The 12,790-nt window shown below is 40.8% G+C and overlaps 1 protein-coding gene across 2 annotated transcripts in view; it reads right to left on the bottom strand.

The window, feature by feature from the left end:
- GYPA (glycophorin A (MNS blood group)) overlaps positions 1-6,091 on the bottom strand; it is a 28,133-nt gene extending 22,042 nt beyond the window's left edge. Inside the window, exons 1-3 of one of the 2 annotated variants that reach the window (XM_072976422.1) lie at positions 5,899-6,091; positions 5,593-5,799; positions 2,158-2,208 (exon numbers count right to left, since the gene is read on the bottom strand). In XM_072976422.1, coding sequence (XP_072832523.1) covers positions 2,158-2,208; positions 5,593-5,629 — 88 coding nt within the window. In that variant the 5' untranslated portion in view covers positions 5,630-5,799; positions 5,899-6,091. Of the gene's footprint in view, positions 1-2,157; positions 2,209-5,592 lie in introns of both variants that reach the window. The other variant, XM_072976411.1, reaches the window with a different exon arrangement.
- Positions 6,092-12,790: the final 6,699 nt, after the last annotated feature.

The raw sequence follows: 12,790 nt of genomic DNA, 5'->3' as shown, positions 1-12,790 counted from the left end.
TACTGTATCATAACAGAAATAAGTATTCTAAAAGATGGAAAATGGGCCTTTTTCAAAGAAGACATACTGATGGCCAATAAGCACATGAAAAGATGCTGAACGTTGCTAATCATGAAAGACATGCAAATCAAAACCACAATGAGATATTACCTCACATCTATAAGAATGTGGAAAACAGTATGGAGAGTCCTCAAAAAAGTAAAAACAGACTTACTGTATGACAAGCCAGCAATCCCACTCCTGGGCATATATCTGGAGGGAACTCTAATTTGAAAGATACATGCACCCCAATGTTCATAGCAGCACTATATACAATAGCCAAGACATGGAAACAACTGAAATGTCCATCAACAGTTGACTGGATATAGAAGCTGTGGTATATTTAAATAATGGAATACTGCTCAGCCATAAAAAACAATAAAATAATGCCATTTGCAGCAACGTGGATGGACCTGGAGATCATCATTCTAAGTGAAGTAAGCCAGAAAAAGAAAGAAAAATACCATATGATATCACTCATATGTGGAATCAAAAAAAGCAAAAAGAAGACACTAATGAACTTATCTATAAAACAGAAACAGGCTCACAGACATAGTAAACAAACTTATGGTTACCAGGGGGGAAAGGGGGTAGGAAGGGATAAATTGAGAGTTTGAGATTTGCAGATATTAACTGCTATTTATAAAGTAGATAAACAACAAGTTTCTTCTGTATAGCACAGAGAACTATATTCAATATCTTATAGTAACATATAATGAAAAAGAATATGAAAAGAAATATATGTATGTATATGTATGACTGAAACATTATGCTGCACACCACAAATTGATACATTGTAAACGGACTATACTTCAATTAAAAAAATAAAATAAAATTCCTAAAAAAACAGTCCCCAAATAATAAATATTGGTAAGGCTATGGAGAAAATGGAAACCTTGTAGACCGTTGGTGGGAATGTAAATTTGTGCTGCAGCCATTGTGGAAAACAGTATGGAAGTTCCTTAATAAACTAAAAATAGAATTGCCATATGACCCAGCAATTCCACTCCTGGGTATATATCCAAAGAAAATGAAAACACAAATTTGAAAAGATACATGCACCTCAGTGTTCATAACAGCACTATTTACAATTGCCAAGATGAGCAAGCAATCTAAGTGTCCATCAACAGATGACTGGATAAAGAAGATGAGATACACACACACACACACACACATATACACATACACTGGAATATTACTCAGTCATAAAAAAGAATGAAACTCTGTCATTTGTAACAATGTGAATGGACCTAAAGGGTATGCTTAGTGAAATAAGTCAAACAGGGACAGACACTGTATATTATCCCTCATATGTGGAATCTGAAAAATAAAATGAATGAATAAAACAAAACAGAAATAGACTCACAGATATAGAGAGCAAACTAGTGGTTACTAGTAGGGAGAGGGAAGTGGGGAGGGGCAAAATAGAGGTAGGGGATTAAGAAGTATGAACTACTCTGTATGAAATAAATAAGCTACAAGGACATATTGTACAGGACAGGGAATATAGCCAATATTTTATAATAACTATAAATGGAGTAAAATCTGTAAAAATATTGAATCACTATGTTGTACACTTGAAAGTAACATAATATTTTAAATCAACTATATTTCAATTAAAAAAAACAGAAAATGGGAAAATATCAAGTGTGGGTTATCTCACATATTTACTATCAATTCTCTTTTCTCTATCAGGTCCCTGAAATCAGTTTCAGTATATATCACAACCAAGTTATTTGAGTTGTAATAAGCACAATGCAATAAATATGCTGGAATCTAGGTTTTCCTCTGTTAATGTTTGTCAGCATTGCTTAATGATAGAGACATCTTAGAAAGCAGAGATTGTGTATGCTTAAAGATTTTTTAAACTTTTCCTAATTATATTTTATGATTATTTTCACAGAAAATTTAGAAAGTATTAAAAAGCAGGAAAAAAAAATTACCTCCAATCCCAACACTGAGAGATAACCTTGGGATGTTTCTCTTCTGTATTTTTGCTTTAGTTTTGATTTAGTTCGTTTATTACAGAAAACCACACAGATAAGTACTTATTAAATATATGGATATGATAATAATGGCTGGAAATCTATTATCCATCTGCTTTTGTTGGTAACTTACCTGGACTTCCAGTGTTAGGGCTGTTTTGAGGAGATGCAGTAAAAATATAACCTATAAAGATATTTAGGGAAATTATTTAAAATGTGCATCTCCAATAGAATCATAGATGTTTTCAAGAATCCTCTAGAAAGCAAAGGAAAAAAAATCCATAGCAAGAATGTTAAATTCAACTTCCCAAATTCAAATCAGTGTGAGTCAATTTCAAGATACAGTCTCTTCTTTCCCCTCTTAGAAATTCTTCTCCAGGAGTTCATAGTGGAGTGTTCATTTCTCTCTAAAAACCCAATTTCACCCTAAGCTAGAGCTTTGTAGGTGTGATAACTAATCTACAGATCATCTCAGGCTGACCTTGAGGTGTCACTGAAGTTTAGAGATGAAAGGGATTTTCGATGCCATCTATTTATTCTGTGTTTTATTAAATAGGCAGGAGGAATCTGAGGCTCATGGGGGTCAATTGCCCACAGTTAAACTAGTCTGCAGCAGAATTCTGCTCATTGGTCATTTCTGCAACTGTTATTAATTGAGTGCCGACTAGGTACCCAGCAGTGCAGGGGATGCATACATGAAGACACGGGTTTCACTTTAAGAAATTTAGAGTGTCGTGGTCCCCGAAATCCAGTTCAGAACTCATTCCTGCAACAGCTAAATGGAGAGAAAGCTTCTCTTCTTGGATCGCTGAAGAAAAAGGAGATGCCCACTTTCTCAGTCATTCTAAGCATGTGCTGTTCAGCCTGGTGTGCCTGCAGGTGTGTGTAGTGAGAACCCCAGGGTAATTCATGGTCTATCTAGGCAGAACTCTCTCCAAGAACTTCCTAGCATCAGAATCCGATTTTCAAATTAAAGCTTTTGCTTTTCCTTGAACGCCCTATATTTTCTCCTGTCTCAGAACTTCCGTCCTCTCCCTCCCCTCTCCCTCCAGCACCCTTCCCCCTGATTTCGCAGGGTTGGCCTCCTCTCACTGTTCAACTCTCATCATCGTTGTCACTAACTCAGAGAAAAATTTCCTGCCGCCCTTCTCTCCATCAGCCTCCTGCCTTATGTTCATCGCCTTCCCTGGTTTAATTTTCTTCATGTTATTTTTCACTGTCTGTTCTCATTTTAATGATCAATAATTTAGGAAACACTGTGCGCTGACACGTTTGTCACAAGGAGCATTCCAGAGTTGTGAGGCATTTGAGGTGACAGATGGTCACCTAGTCAAATGGTCGTCTCGGTCAATATTGCCTTAATGAAAACCTCTGCACATTCTCACAGTCATCAGGTTTCCTTCCCCCGTCATTTTGGTGACCGATACTACACCAAATGTAAATGGACTTGGTTTTTTGAAGTTCAGAAGTTATTACTATGTTGGATCACTATGAAAATTTAAAGAAGTCATAAACAGCATTTATTACCTTTGTTTAAAAAAAGTCCTGTTTAACGTCTGTGTTCCCTAGCACTGCCTGCCCCCACCTGCCCTGATGGCACCCGCGTCCTGAGCGGGAGCCCGCACGTCTGACTGCGCTGGCCTCTGTGCTTGGCACTCCACACGTAGTCACTGAATGAACCAGTGAGTGAATGAATTCAGGAAGCAGGAATCAAATCATTTCGAAAACCTTACTGCCCATTGGGAGGATGACATCTGATACATGTAGAATTAGAAATAGTGGCTTTATCCTTAAGGATTACTGGAGCAAGCAAAACAATCTTTTTTTTTTCCTTCCTCATACTTTGCAGGTTCGTCTCCTCAACTAGTGAGTAAGGGGCGAGGGGTGGGGAATGTTTCCCAACATCTTTCTGTTATTCTGTAAAGTAGTCACATTAAGAGGGTTTCTCTGAGGATTTCAGATGTAAGGACGATGACAGCCTTGGCACTGGAGACTAAGGCAGGCGTCAAAGTCACTTGGGTTCAGCGACCTTCTGGTGGAGTCTCATTTAAGGCCTTAATCCACTATCGGCTTGAGCACTGGTTTCACGAATTTCTTTCTTTTCCAGGAGTCCTTTCCAAATATCGTGCTTCCCCCACCACCAATAGGTAATGTGTCTAATATGAGAGAGTATTTGCCCTTTGCCCTCTGGAACAAAACAGCGAATGCCTCTGGTCTTTTCTGTGTGACAGCTCTACAGATATTTGATTATATTTAACTACTAGGCTGCATTCCTTCCACATGTTTTCTTTTCTTCAACTTAATGTTTTCATATTTTGCTACTTAAAAAAAAATTAGAGCAACATTGTTATTTTCCCATAATTTTCCATTCTCCCTGACTTCTGAGAAATCACTATCACGTACCCAGGTTTGTTTCCTAGTTTGTAATTATTATCATAGCTAAATACTCATTTACCACTTTACTATGTGCTGGGCGCTGGAGTAAGTACTTCACGGTAATTACTTTCTTTAGTCTTTATGTGATTCCTAGGAGGCAGGTACCAGCATGATCTGCATTTTACAGACAAGGACACTGAGGCAAAGAAAGGGTAGGTCGTTTGCCTCCTTGTTCCCCGGGCTCTCCGATGTGAAGCCAGGTTTGACCCTAGTTCTGCCTGTCTTTCACATCTGTGCTTTAACCATGACACTCTTTTTACCTGCTCATGTATCTTAGAAAATGCTGGCTCCCTCCCCCATCCAGCAGCAGATCCTTGAGACTTGCTCTAACTCGAGTGACAGCCACGTCTGCGGGGCTAGAGACATTCCAAGTAATGGCCTGCTCCTGATCTGCGTGCTGGGCACTAGTATTTCTGACACATAAACACTGCATTTAAGAAGACGTTAACCATGACATTCTCAGGAAGAGGTCAAGAATAATGCTAATCTGATACAACTTCTTAATGCACCTATGTTATTTCTTTATTTTAATGAATTGATTTCGATTTCTCCCCAAACCACATAACACCTAAGCCAATAAGAGCTCTTTCTTTCTTTCTTCCTTTTTTACTGCATCACACCTCACGAAGTGGACCACAAAGTGGGAAACAACCCCCCCGTGGATTCAGAGTTCATGCTTGCGGCTTGTACATTTTTGGCAGAAGGAGGAAATTATAATTTGGGGGGGGCGGAATTTCTTGAAAACTGAGGACTGTACATCCACCATCACCTTCCTTAATGACTCTTTAATTTACAAGTTAAACTCATTGAAACACCAACAGAGCAACACATTCCTTCACAGCAGAGATGTTTCCCATAATATTTGATAAAATTCTTTTAAGTCTAGCTAGGGAACAGAAGCATGCTTCTCATACTGGAAAATTGTGATTCAGCCGCAGTTACTGGGCCCCCTTGTGTCATTTTCTCTACCTTACCAGCTGAGTCCCAGTAAAAATCCATCCACCAAACTGGGATCTGAGATACTACTCATTTATACATTCATTTAAGTAAGATAGGACTAAAATGTTGCTCTTTTGACCTATAATCCTATATCCCATGTAATAGCATCACACTTAAAAAAAATTCCACTTACCTGACAGTAGTAGTGCAATGATTATTTTCCTCTGCATCCTGATCTCATGAGCTGGCTTGCTAAGGTCAGTGCCAGAAGACCACCAGGGACGACTGAAGTGGCATCTGTGACCTCAGCCTGCACGCTGTTATCTTTCAGTTCCACTTTCTCCAGGCATCAGCTGATAGGCTGGGCGGCATTTTTGAATTATGCAAAATTGTGAAACGCCTGTCAATAAAGATACGTGGGTATCTGCTTAATGAAGATTATGAAAGGGTCCAGTCCAATCTTCACTTCAGGGAACTGGTAGCTACATGTTAAATTTACTTTGCATAAATTCAGTGGGTGTTGCCGATGAAATGAATCCCAGAGCTGCTGTGGTGCAAAATGTCTCCCGAGATCCGGTTTCCTTTATTTTTATATCCTCTACACAAAAGAGCAATCCTTGTCAAGCACAGTGAGTAAACATTTTTTAAATTGACGCATGCGCACTACATCTAAGACAGTCTTCTTACTTATTCCTTATCTTAAGAGTGCTAAGCTTCCTTAACTACATCCAGACCCTCCCGCCCCCAGGCCTGTTCCTTTTGAGGAACTGGTAAACATCCCTGTTTGCAAGCAATGTTTCCCCTGGGAACAGGCAGAGTCACTTGGCAGGAAATTCTGTTTGCAGACAAGTCCGGCCACTTCTGTGAGATGTCCCGCGTGCAGGCACACCCACAGTTTTCATGCTAAATCTCCTTCAAGTGGGCATAGTGAGGCAGTAGTGTTAGCAGAAAGAGGGACCCTCAGATTGGAAAGCCCACCAGACAGCTGGGTCCTTGCCTGCTGATTGAGAAGGAATTCTCAGTAGGGGCAGAGGGACAAAGTGAAAACACACACACAGACAGAGAAACACACAAAACTGCTTTATTGCTCAGAAAGAGATGAAAAAACAGCAACAAAACAAAACAACAAAAACACTCGAGTAGGGAGCCGTCAGCCAGGGAGCGGGTTGAGACAGCTCCAGCTCCCAGTTGGTTCTTTTACTGGAAGGCTCTGACACCATGATCTCCCTTCTGATGCTGCCAGCCATCTTCTGCTATGGGCTCGTCCTCCCACGGAGCGCAGCCCTAAGACAGAAACTTTGGCAGGAAAAGAGAGAAGAAAGAAAGGGATACTGGGGTATGTCCTTGGGATTATGCAGCCGTTGTGGAAGATAAAACGTCTTATTGTATGGCTGTGTCCTGGGAACCAAGGAGCCAGCTGCCGGATGAGAGGAAGTGTCCTGTTTTTCAGCAGCCTGGCATCTTCTTTCCCTTGTTGATAACCAGCCAGGGCCAGTCAGCCTGTCTGATCACCTCTCCCAGCAGCAGCCAGGAGCTGCCCGGCTGGACAGCCAAGAGACAGACCGAAGGCCTGGGATGAGGGCCAGGCTGAGGGCGCAATTGCGGAGCTAGGAACCTTCTCGTTTTTCACGTGGAGATCCTTATGGGCCAGAGTGAACGTGACTTCCTCCGTAAGAAATAAATGTATGTGAAAACTGTAATTACCATCGGAGGGCTCTAAGGGCTGAAGACACTCTCCACCTCATGGCAAGTCATGCAGCGATGTAAGAATTCATGAGACGCAAGAAATATTTAATCCAAAACAGAGTTTGAACTGAACAGCTAGTGCCCACACAGCTAGAGTGGTTTCTCTCGAAACACACCTCACTACATAAGTGGGAATGAACGCCAAGGCAATACAGGTGAACACTCAAAACACCAGACAGACAGACAAACCCAAAACCTTGTTGCAAAGCAGGTCAAGATGAGAGGTATGGGCATCTGAGGAAGATCAGTTTGAAAGGGAGGCAGAGCAAAAACAATTGAATTCTACCTCAAGCAGCTCAAATGGTGTTTGGCTACTCCACCTAAAACTTCTTACTTTCTCTAAGACTTGTTTTTGAAAGTCTTCCCTGCTTGGCCCAGAAAATCAATTTGCGACGTTAGCTTATTTGTGAAATATGTTATATTTACATTTTTACCCAAATATGGTTTTAAAAAGAACTGTTTCTGAAAATGATCTTTGCAGCTTTAGGAAATTGAGTCACAGAGGAAAAAAAATTTACTGGGGAAAAGATGGAGATAAATGTTGGTTAACATCTCAGAGAAGGGGAGCCTGAGATGGAAGGCTGGATGGGGAGCTGAGATGCAGACTTGGAGGAGACTGAGGGGTCACAGAGGGGCATTTTGAGAGACAGTGCAAGATCTTCAAGCCTCAGAATCGGGGAGCTCCTCTGAAGGTCCTGCCAATGCATGCAAGGTAACTGTAGCAAAATTTACAGATAGTCAAATGTAACCTATATTTAGTAAACCAATAGCTTGCTTAAATTCAGTATTTGCTGCAGGGGGATATCAGCTTGGGCTGCACTCATTTTTCTCAACAGATAGCCAAATAAAGGAGACCTTTGGGATATTAATATGAGCAATAAAGAATATTCCACATGATTTTATATTTTAACTGGACAGCAACTAGCATGAGCCTTAAAAATGCAATTTCCCTTTGAAAATGGGTAAATAAATTAGGCATTATCCTCACAATGGACTTTTAGGCAGCTATTAAAATCATGTTTTCAAAAAGAGTTGATATGGAGACTCAGGAGAAAATAGGTAAGTGGAAAACAGCAAGCTCCAAAATTGTATATACAAAAATGAACTCCTGTTTGAATCTTTTCCTCTGTGCTGTGTTACCACTGCCTGGGACACACTTGTGTGAAGTACGTGGCCTGCTTCTATTCTGCTTAGGATCTCAGTTTAATAGTACTTCCTCCAGGAAGCCTTCCCTGACTTCCTCCATCTACATCAGAGGTCCCTGCTCTGCTCTCACAGTGTACACTGTTCCTCCCTTGTCATAGGACTTAGCATATTGCATTGCAGCCATTTTTGTGTCCCCACTGGACTATAAGCGCTAAGCAGGCCTGCCCTGCCTGTGGCTATCTCATTTGCCACTGAGTGCTTGGGGCACGGTTGACAGTAAATATTTGTCAGATCAATAAGTACCAAGTGAATATTGCAGTGCAGAGGAAAGTAACCTCTCTCAGGCAGTCTTGGGAAGCAGAAGCCACTTTTTAGGTATAGATAGATAGGTAATCTCCTGTATCATATCTTAGCTTCAGGTTACCCCCTGTATGGAAGTCCTTGCTAACACAGGAAGGAGAAAAGGAAACTCAGCCTAAAATCCAGCTTCATATGCTCTTTAGCATGAATTGATCAACCTCTGAGAACACTTTTCTTCATGACACCTCGTGCTTTCCTGGACAATCTCTTCATTCATCATCCTTGAAGCTCCTGCAGTATTTACACACACTGGTTCATTTGTTATCCTGCATGGTCCCTTTTCTTGAATCTGTAGGTCCTGTGTCCCTTGTTCTAGTTCCAGCATCTGGCAGAGTACCCTGGATGACCCCTAAGTGAAAATGAGGCCGCAGGAAAGGAAGAGAGGCTTTGCTCTTGGTCACCTGGAAGGACTAGGTAGGTCCTAATACGTGGGGAGTGGCAACTGACCTGGGATCAAGGATGGGTTTGCAGCTCCCTTCAGGTTGACACTACCTGGTCTGATTAGACAGACAAAATCTGTAAGGCTCTGAGCATAGAAACTGGAGGTCAGACCCAGCATTACACACAGGGTGTGTGGAAGCAGAACTGTATGGTGCCCTCTAGTGGTGGATCTGCATAATGGAAGGAAAAATGTGAAACCTGAAAATGAAATGAAAATGTAAGACATTGGATTATGCTTTTCCCTTTCAGGCACTTCTCCAGTCTTTATATTCTTACTGAGATACACGTTCAGGATTGCCATAAAATCCTACCTGTGAGATATATCATGCAAATGTGTCAGACAAATCTATCTTTTGAGAATTTTGATTTTATGCCTTCAAACATAAAAACCTTATCCCATTCTTGGTACTGGATGTTCTTAGGCAGTTTTTTCTTATTGTCATTTGTCAAGAAGAAGGACATCATTGGTCAAGGAGAATGAATTAAATGTTGCGAACTAGGAAAGTCAACTTGATCTATCGGCCTCGCTCAGACTTGTTTCATGACAGAACTGTTACTTTTTGTCAATTATTTATGCTCCATCTAGTTTAGGATCACCTTATTCCTGAAGATGGTTGCAGGCTAGTCTGGTCAGTCTAGGGAGAAGTCTGCTTTTCACGTTTTGTATGGAGGCTCAGGAAAGTTGAGATATGATACTTGCACTGTTGGCTCCTTTGGTATCTTGTCACCTTGGAATCGCCAGTCTACTTTGCCAGGGTGGTATAACTTCTTAACTTGACCTTCTTTTGTTATCTTATCATTTCAAAATTAAAACAAAATAAACATAAATTTAGACAAATCTGACTCTCAAAATAACCCTATTAGGGAGGCAGAATGATATTATCATTTTTCTCTGATAGGTTAGAAAACTAAGGGTGGATGAGAAATGGCAAATATATTCCTTGATTTGATTAGGCCCCAGGTCTTTTTTAAATGTATTGATTTAGTTGCCAATATTTAAAAGGAAATATATTTTAATTAAACATCAGGAGGAGATTTGATTAAAAAATCCGGCCCTTCTTAAACCAGAGGAAGATCTGTCAAGAGTGAGCTTGCATTTCTGCATGGTGATGGTCCACTGGAGCTGGGGATTGGCCGTCCTGTGGGACAGTTAAGCTTTCTCATTAAAGTCCTACACCTGATGCTTGCTGCGGTTGCTGCAGACAGCTTAGACTACGTTATCCTCTGCCAAAACCTCAGAACCGCATTGTCTTGCAGCAGCATTGGTTCATTTCCTGCTCGCAGTCCTTTTTGTCTGCGATGGCTACAGGTCTCAGGAACCAGACTGAAGGAGCAGCCCCTGTATGGAATATGCTGTCCTTGTTGCCGAGGGAAAGGAAGAATGGCCGGATGGGACAATGGCTTTTAATGCTCAGACACCGCATATGCCGCTTTTGCTCATGTTCTGTTGGCCACAGCAAATCACAGGCCAAGCTGCCATCAATGGGACAAGGAAGTTACCTCCTCCAAAGGAAAATCCTGCAAGTCGTATGGCAATGGTGAGGATGTATAAAACACTTAGAGGAGGGGCAGTGATAACTGAGAACAATAATACAATCAGCCACATTCACTGATATTCTCTGTCTAGCTCCTTTATGCATTTGGGTTTGCAAATCCAGTTCAGACAGTTAGGAGACTGTTCAAGATCCTTTAGCTATGAGATTTCACCCAGGTCCTGGTTTCCTTTCTTTACAATTTTAACATAATGTGCTGTGTTTTGGAGGCGTGCTAAATGACACTGAAGAAGTTGGAAACTCTCACTACGCGGTGAGTAGGCAGTGAACAACGGCTCCAGGCTGCCTCTAAGCCCATTGTATTATCCTAGTGGAATCAGGAATCGTGTGTCGTCTTTCAGCTAAGGATTAAACAGGTCTATTTTGTTCTGCATCCCTTTAATGATGCAGCAAATGATTAGTGAACTCCTGCCAAGTGCTGGGGATACAACCTTCCGGAGCTCTAGTTTCCCTGCAGGAACTTACAGCTTACCTGGGGAACAAACATGAAAGAAGGCAGTTCTGGACACTATGGAGTGTCCAGGGCTGTGTAAAGCGGGCAAAGGGCACTGTGGGAGCACGTGAGAGGCTCTTAACTCGTATACAGTGTTCTGGAAGGGCTTTCCAGAGAGAGCAATGAGACCTGGAGAGTGAGTAACCAGGTCAAGGGAGAAGAGGGCACATTCCAGGCAGAGAAGGCAGCAGGAGTAATGGTCTGGAATTGAGAGACAGCACTGTAGTAGTTTGCACAACTGTTTGAAATTCTAAGGACACACGATGTGCACGTTTGCACTTTGCAGTGTCTAGGAGGTTGGTTCACTCTGCCCGTTACCTTTGTAAATATGCAGTTGGCCCTGGTTCTCTACATGAAGAAATACTGGGGGTAGCTTATCAGCAAAAGATAAAGGATAAATACACAGTAATCTCTTACATTTAAAAAAATTGAAGTATAGTTGATTTACAAGGTTGTGTTCGTTTCTGATGTACTGAACAGTGACCCTCTTACATTTATTTTTTTTTGAAATGTAACATATATTTGAAGTGTGCAGTTTGACGGAGCAGTTATGCACGCACACACACATTCATACACACATGTGTGTGTGCGTGTGTGTGTGCATGTGTATGACCACCACTCAATTCAATACATGGAAACTTTTCAACACTCCCACTGTTTCTTTCTTGCTCATTCCAGTCAATACCTATCCTGCGTTGAGGTAACCACTATTCTGATTTCCAACACTTTTTTTTAAAATTTTATTTCTTTGTTTGTTTGTTTAGATGGAGGTACTGGGGATGCCACCCAGGACCTCGTGCGTGCTAGGCATGCGCTCTACCGCTGAGCTATACCCTCCCCCCAATTTCTAACACTGTTGATTAGTTCTGTCCGGTCCTGCACTTCATAGAAATTAAATGACATAGTATGAACTCTTTTTATCTGGAATTTTCCCCTTTAACCTGAAGTCTGAGAGGTTGACTCAGGCTGATTTTGCATGGAAAAGTAGATCTTCTATAGCGCTGTGATTATCCAGCTGATTCAGCACCCTTTATTGAAAAGACCCATTTTTTTCTCAGCTTGACGTTTCTTTATTGAGGGTAATGTGTGTTTTTGTCCTTTGGCTCCTTGAAAAGTTTTCTCTTTGTCTTAGATTTTCAAGAATTTGATTATGATATTTGTCTGTGTGATTTTCTTAGGGATCCGAGCTTCTTAAATGTGTGAGTTGATATTTTTAGTAGTTTCAGAAAATCCTGACCATTATCTTTCAAATATTGTTTCTCTGTTCCCTCTAGGGTTTTGATTATGCATACATTAGACTTTTAAACTATTACTTACACATGTGAGTTTTTCCTCATTCCCTTTATTCGTACCATGCTTCAGTTTGGATTCTATCTAATGACCTTGGATAATCCTTCATCTGCTATGTTTAATCTGTTGTTAACTTTAGTCCTATATGTAGTCCTGTATCATGAGTTCTTTGATGGTGATTTTGCATTTTTAATTCAGAATGCACATTTAATTATTTTATAGATCCCAGTTCACAGTTAAAATTCTGCTTATTTTCATGTGTCCTGTGTACTTTTTACTCTGATTTCTTGAATGTACTAATCATAGTTATTCTAATGTCCTTGTCTGCTGACTGTAGTATCTAGACATTACCTATTTTTATT

The sequence above is a fragment of the Vicugna pacos genome, chromosome 2, assembly GCF_048564905.1.
Source record: "Vicugna pacos chromosome 2, VicPac4, whole genome shotgun sequence".
Lineage (NCBI taxonomy): Eukaryota > Metazoa > Chordata > Mammalia > Artiodactyla > Camelidae > Vicugna > Vicugna pacos.
Note: the sequence above shows the minus strand (reverse complement) of the source record. Positions and strands in the feature narration are given on the sequence as shown.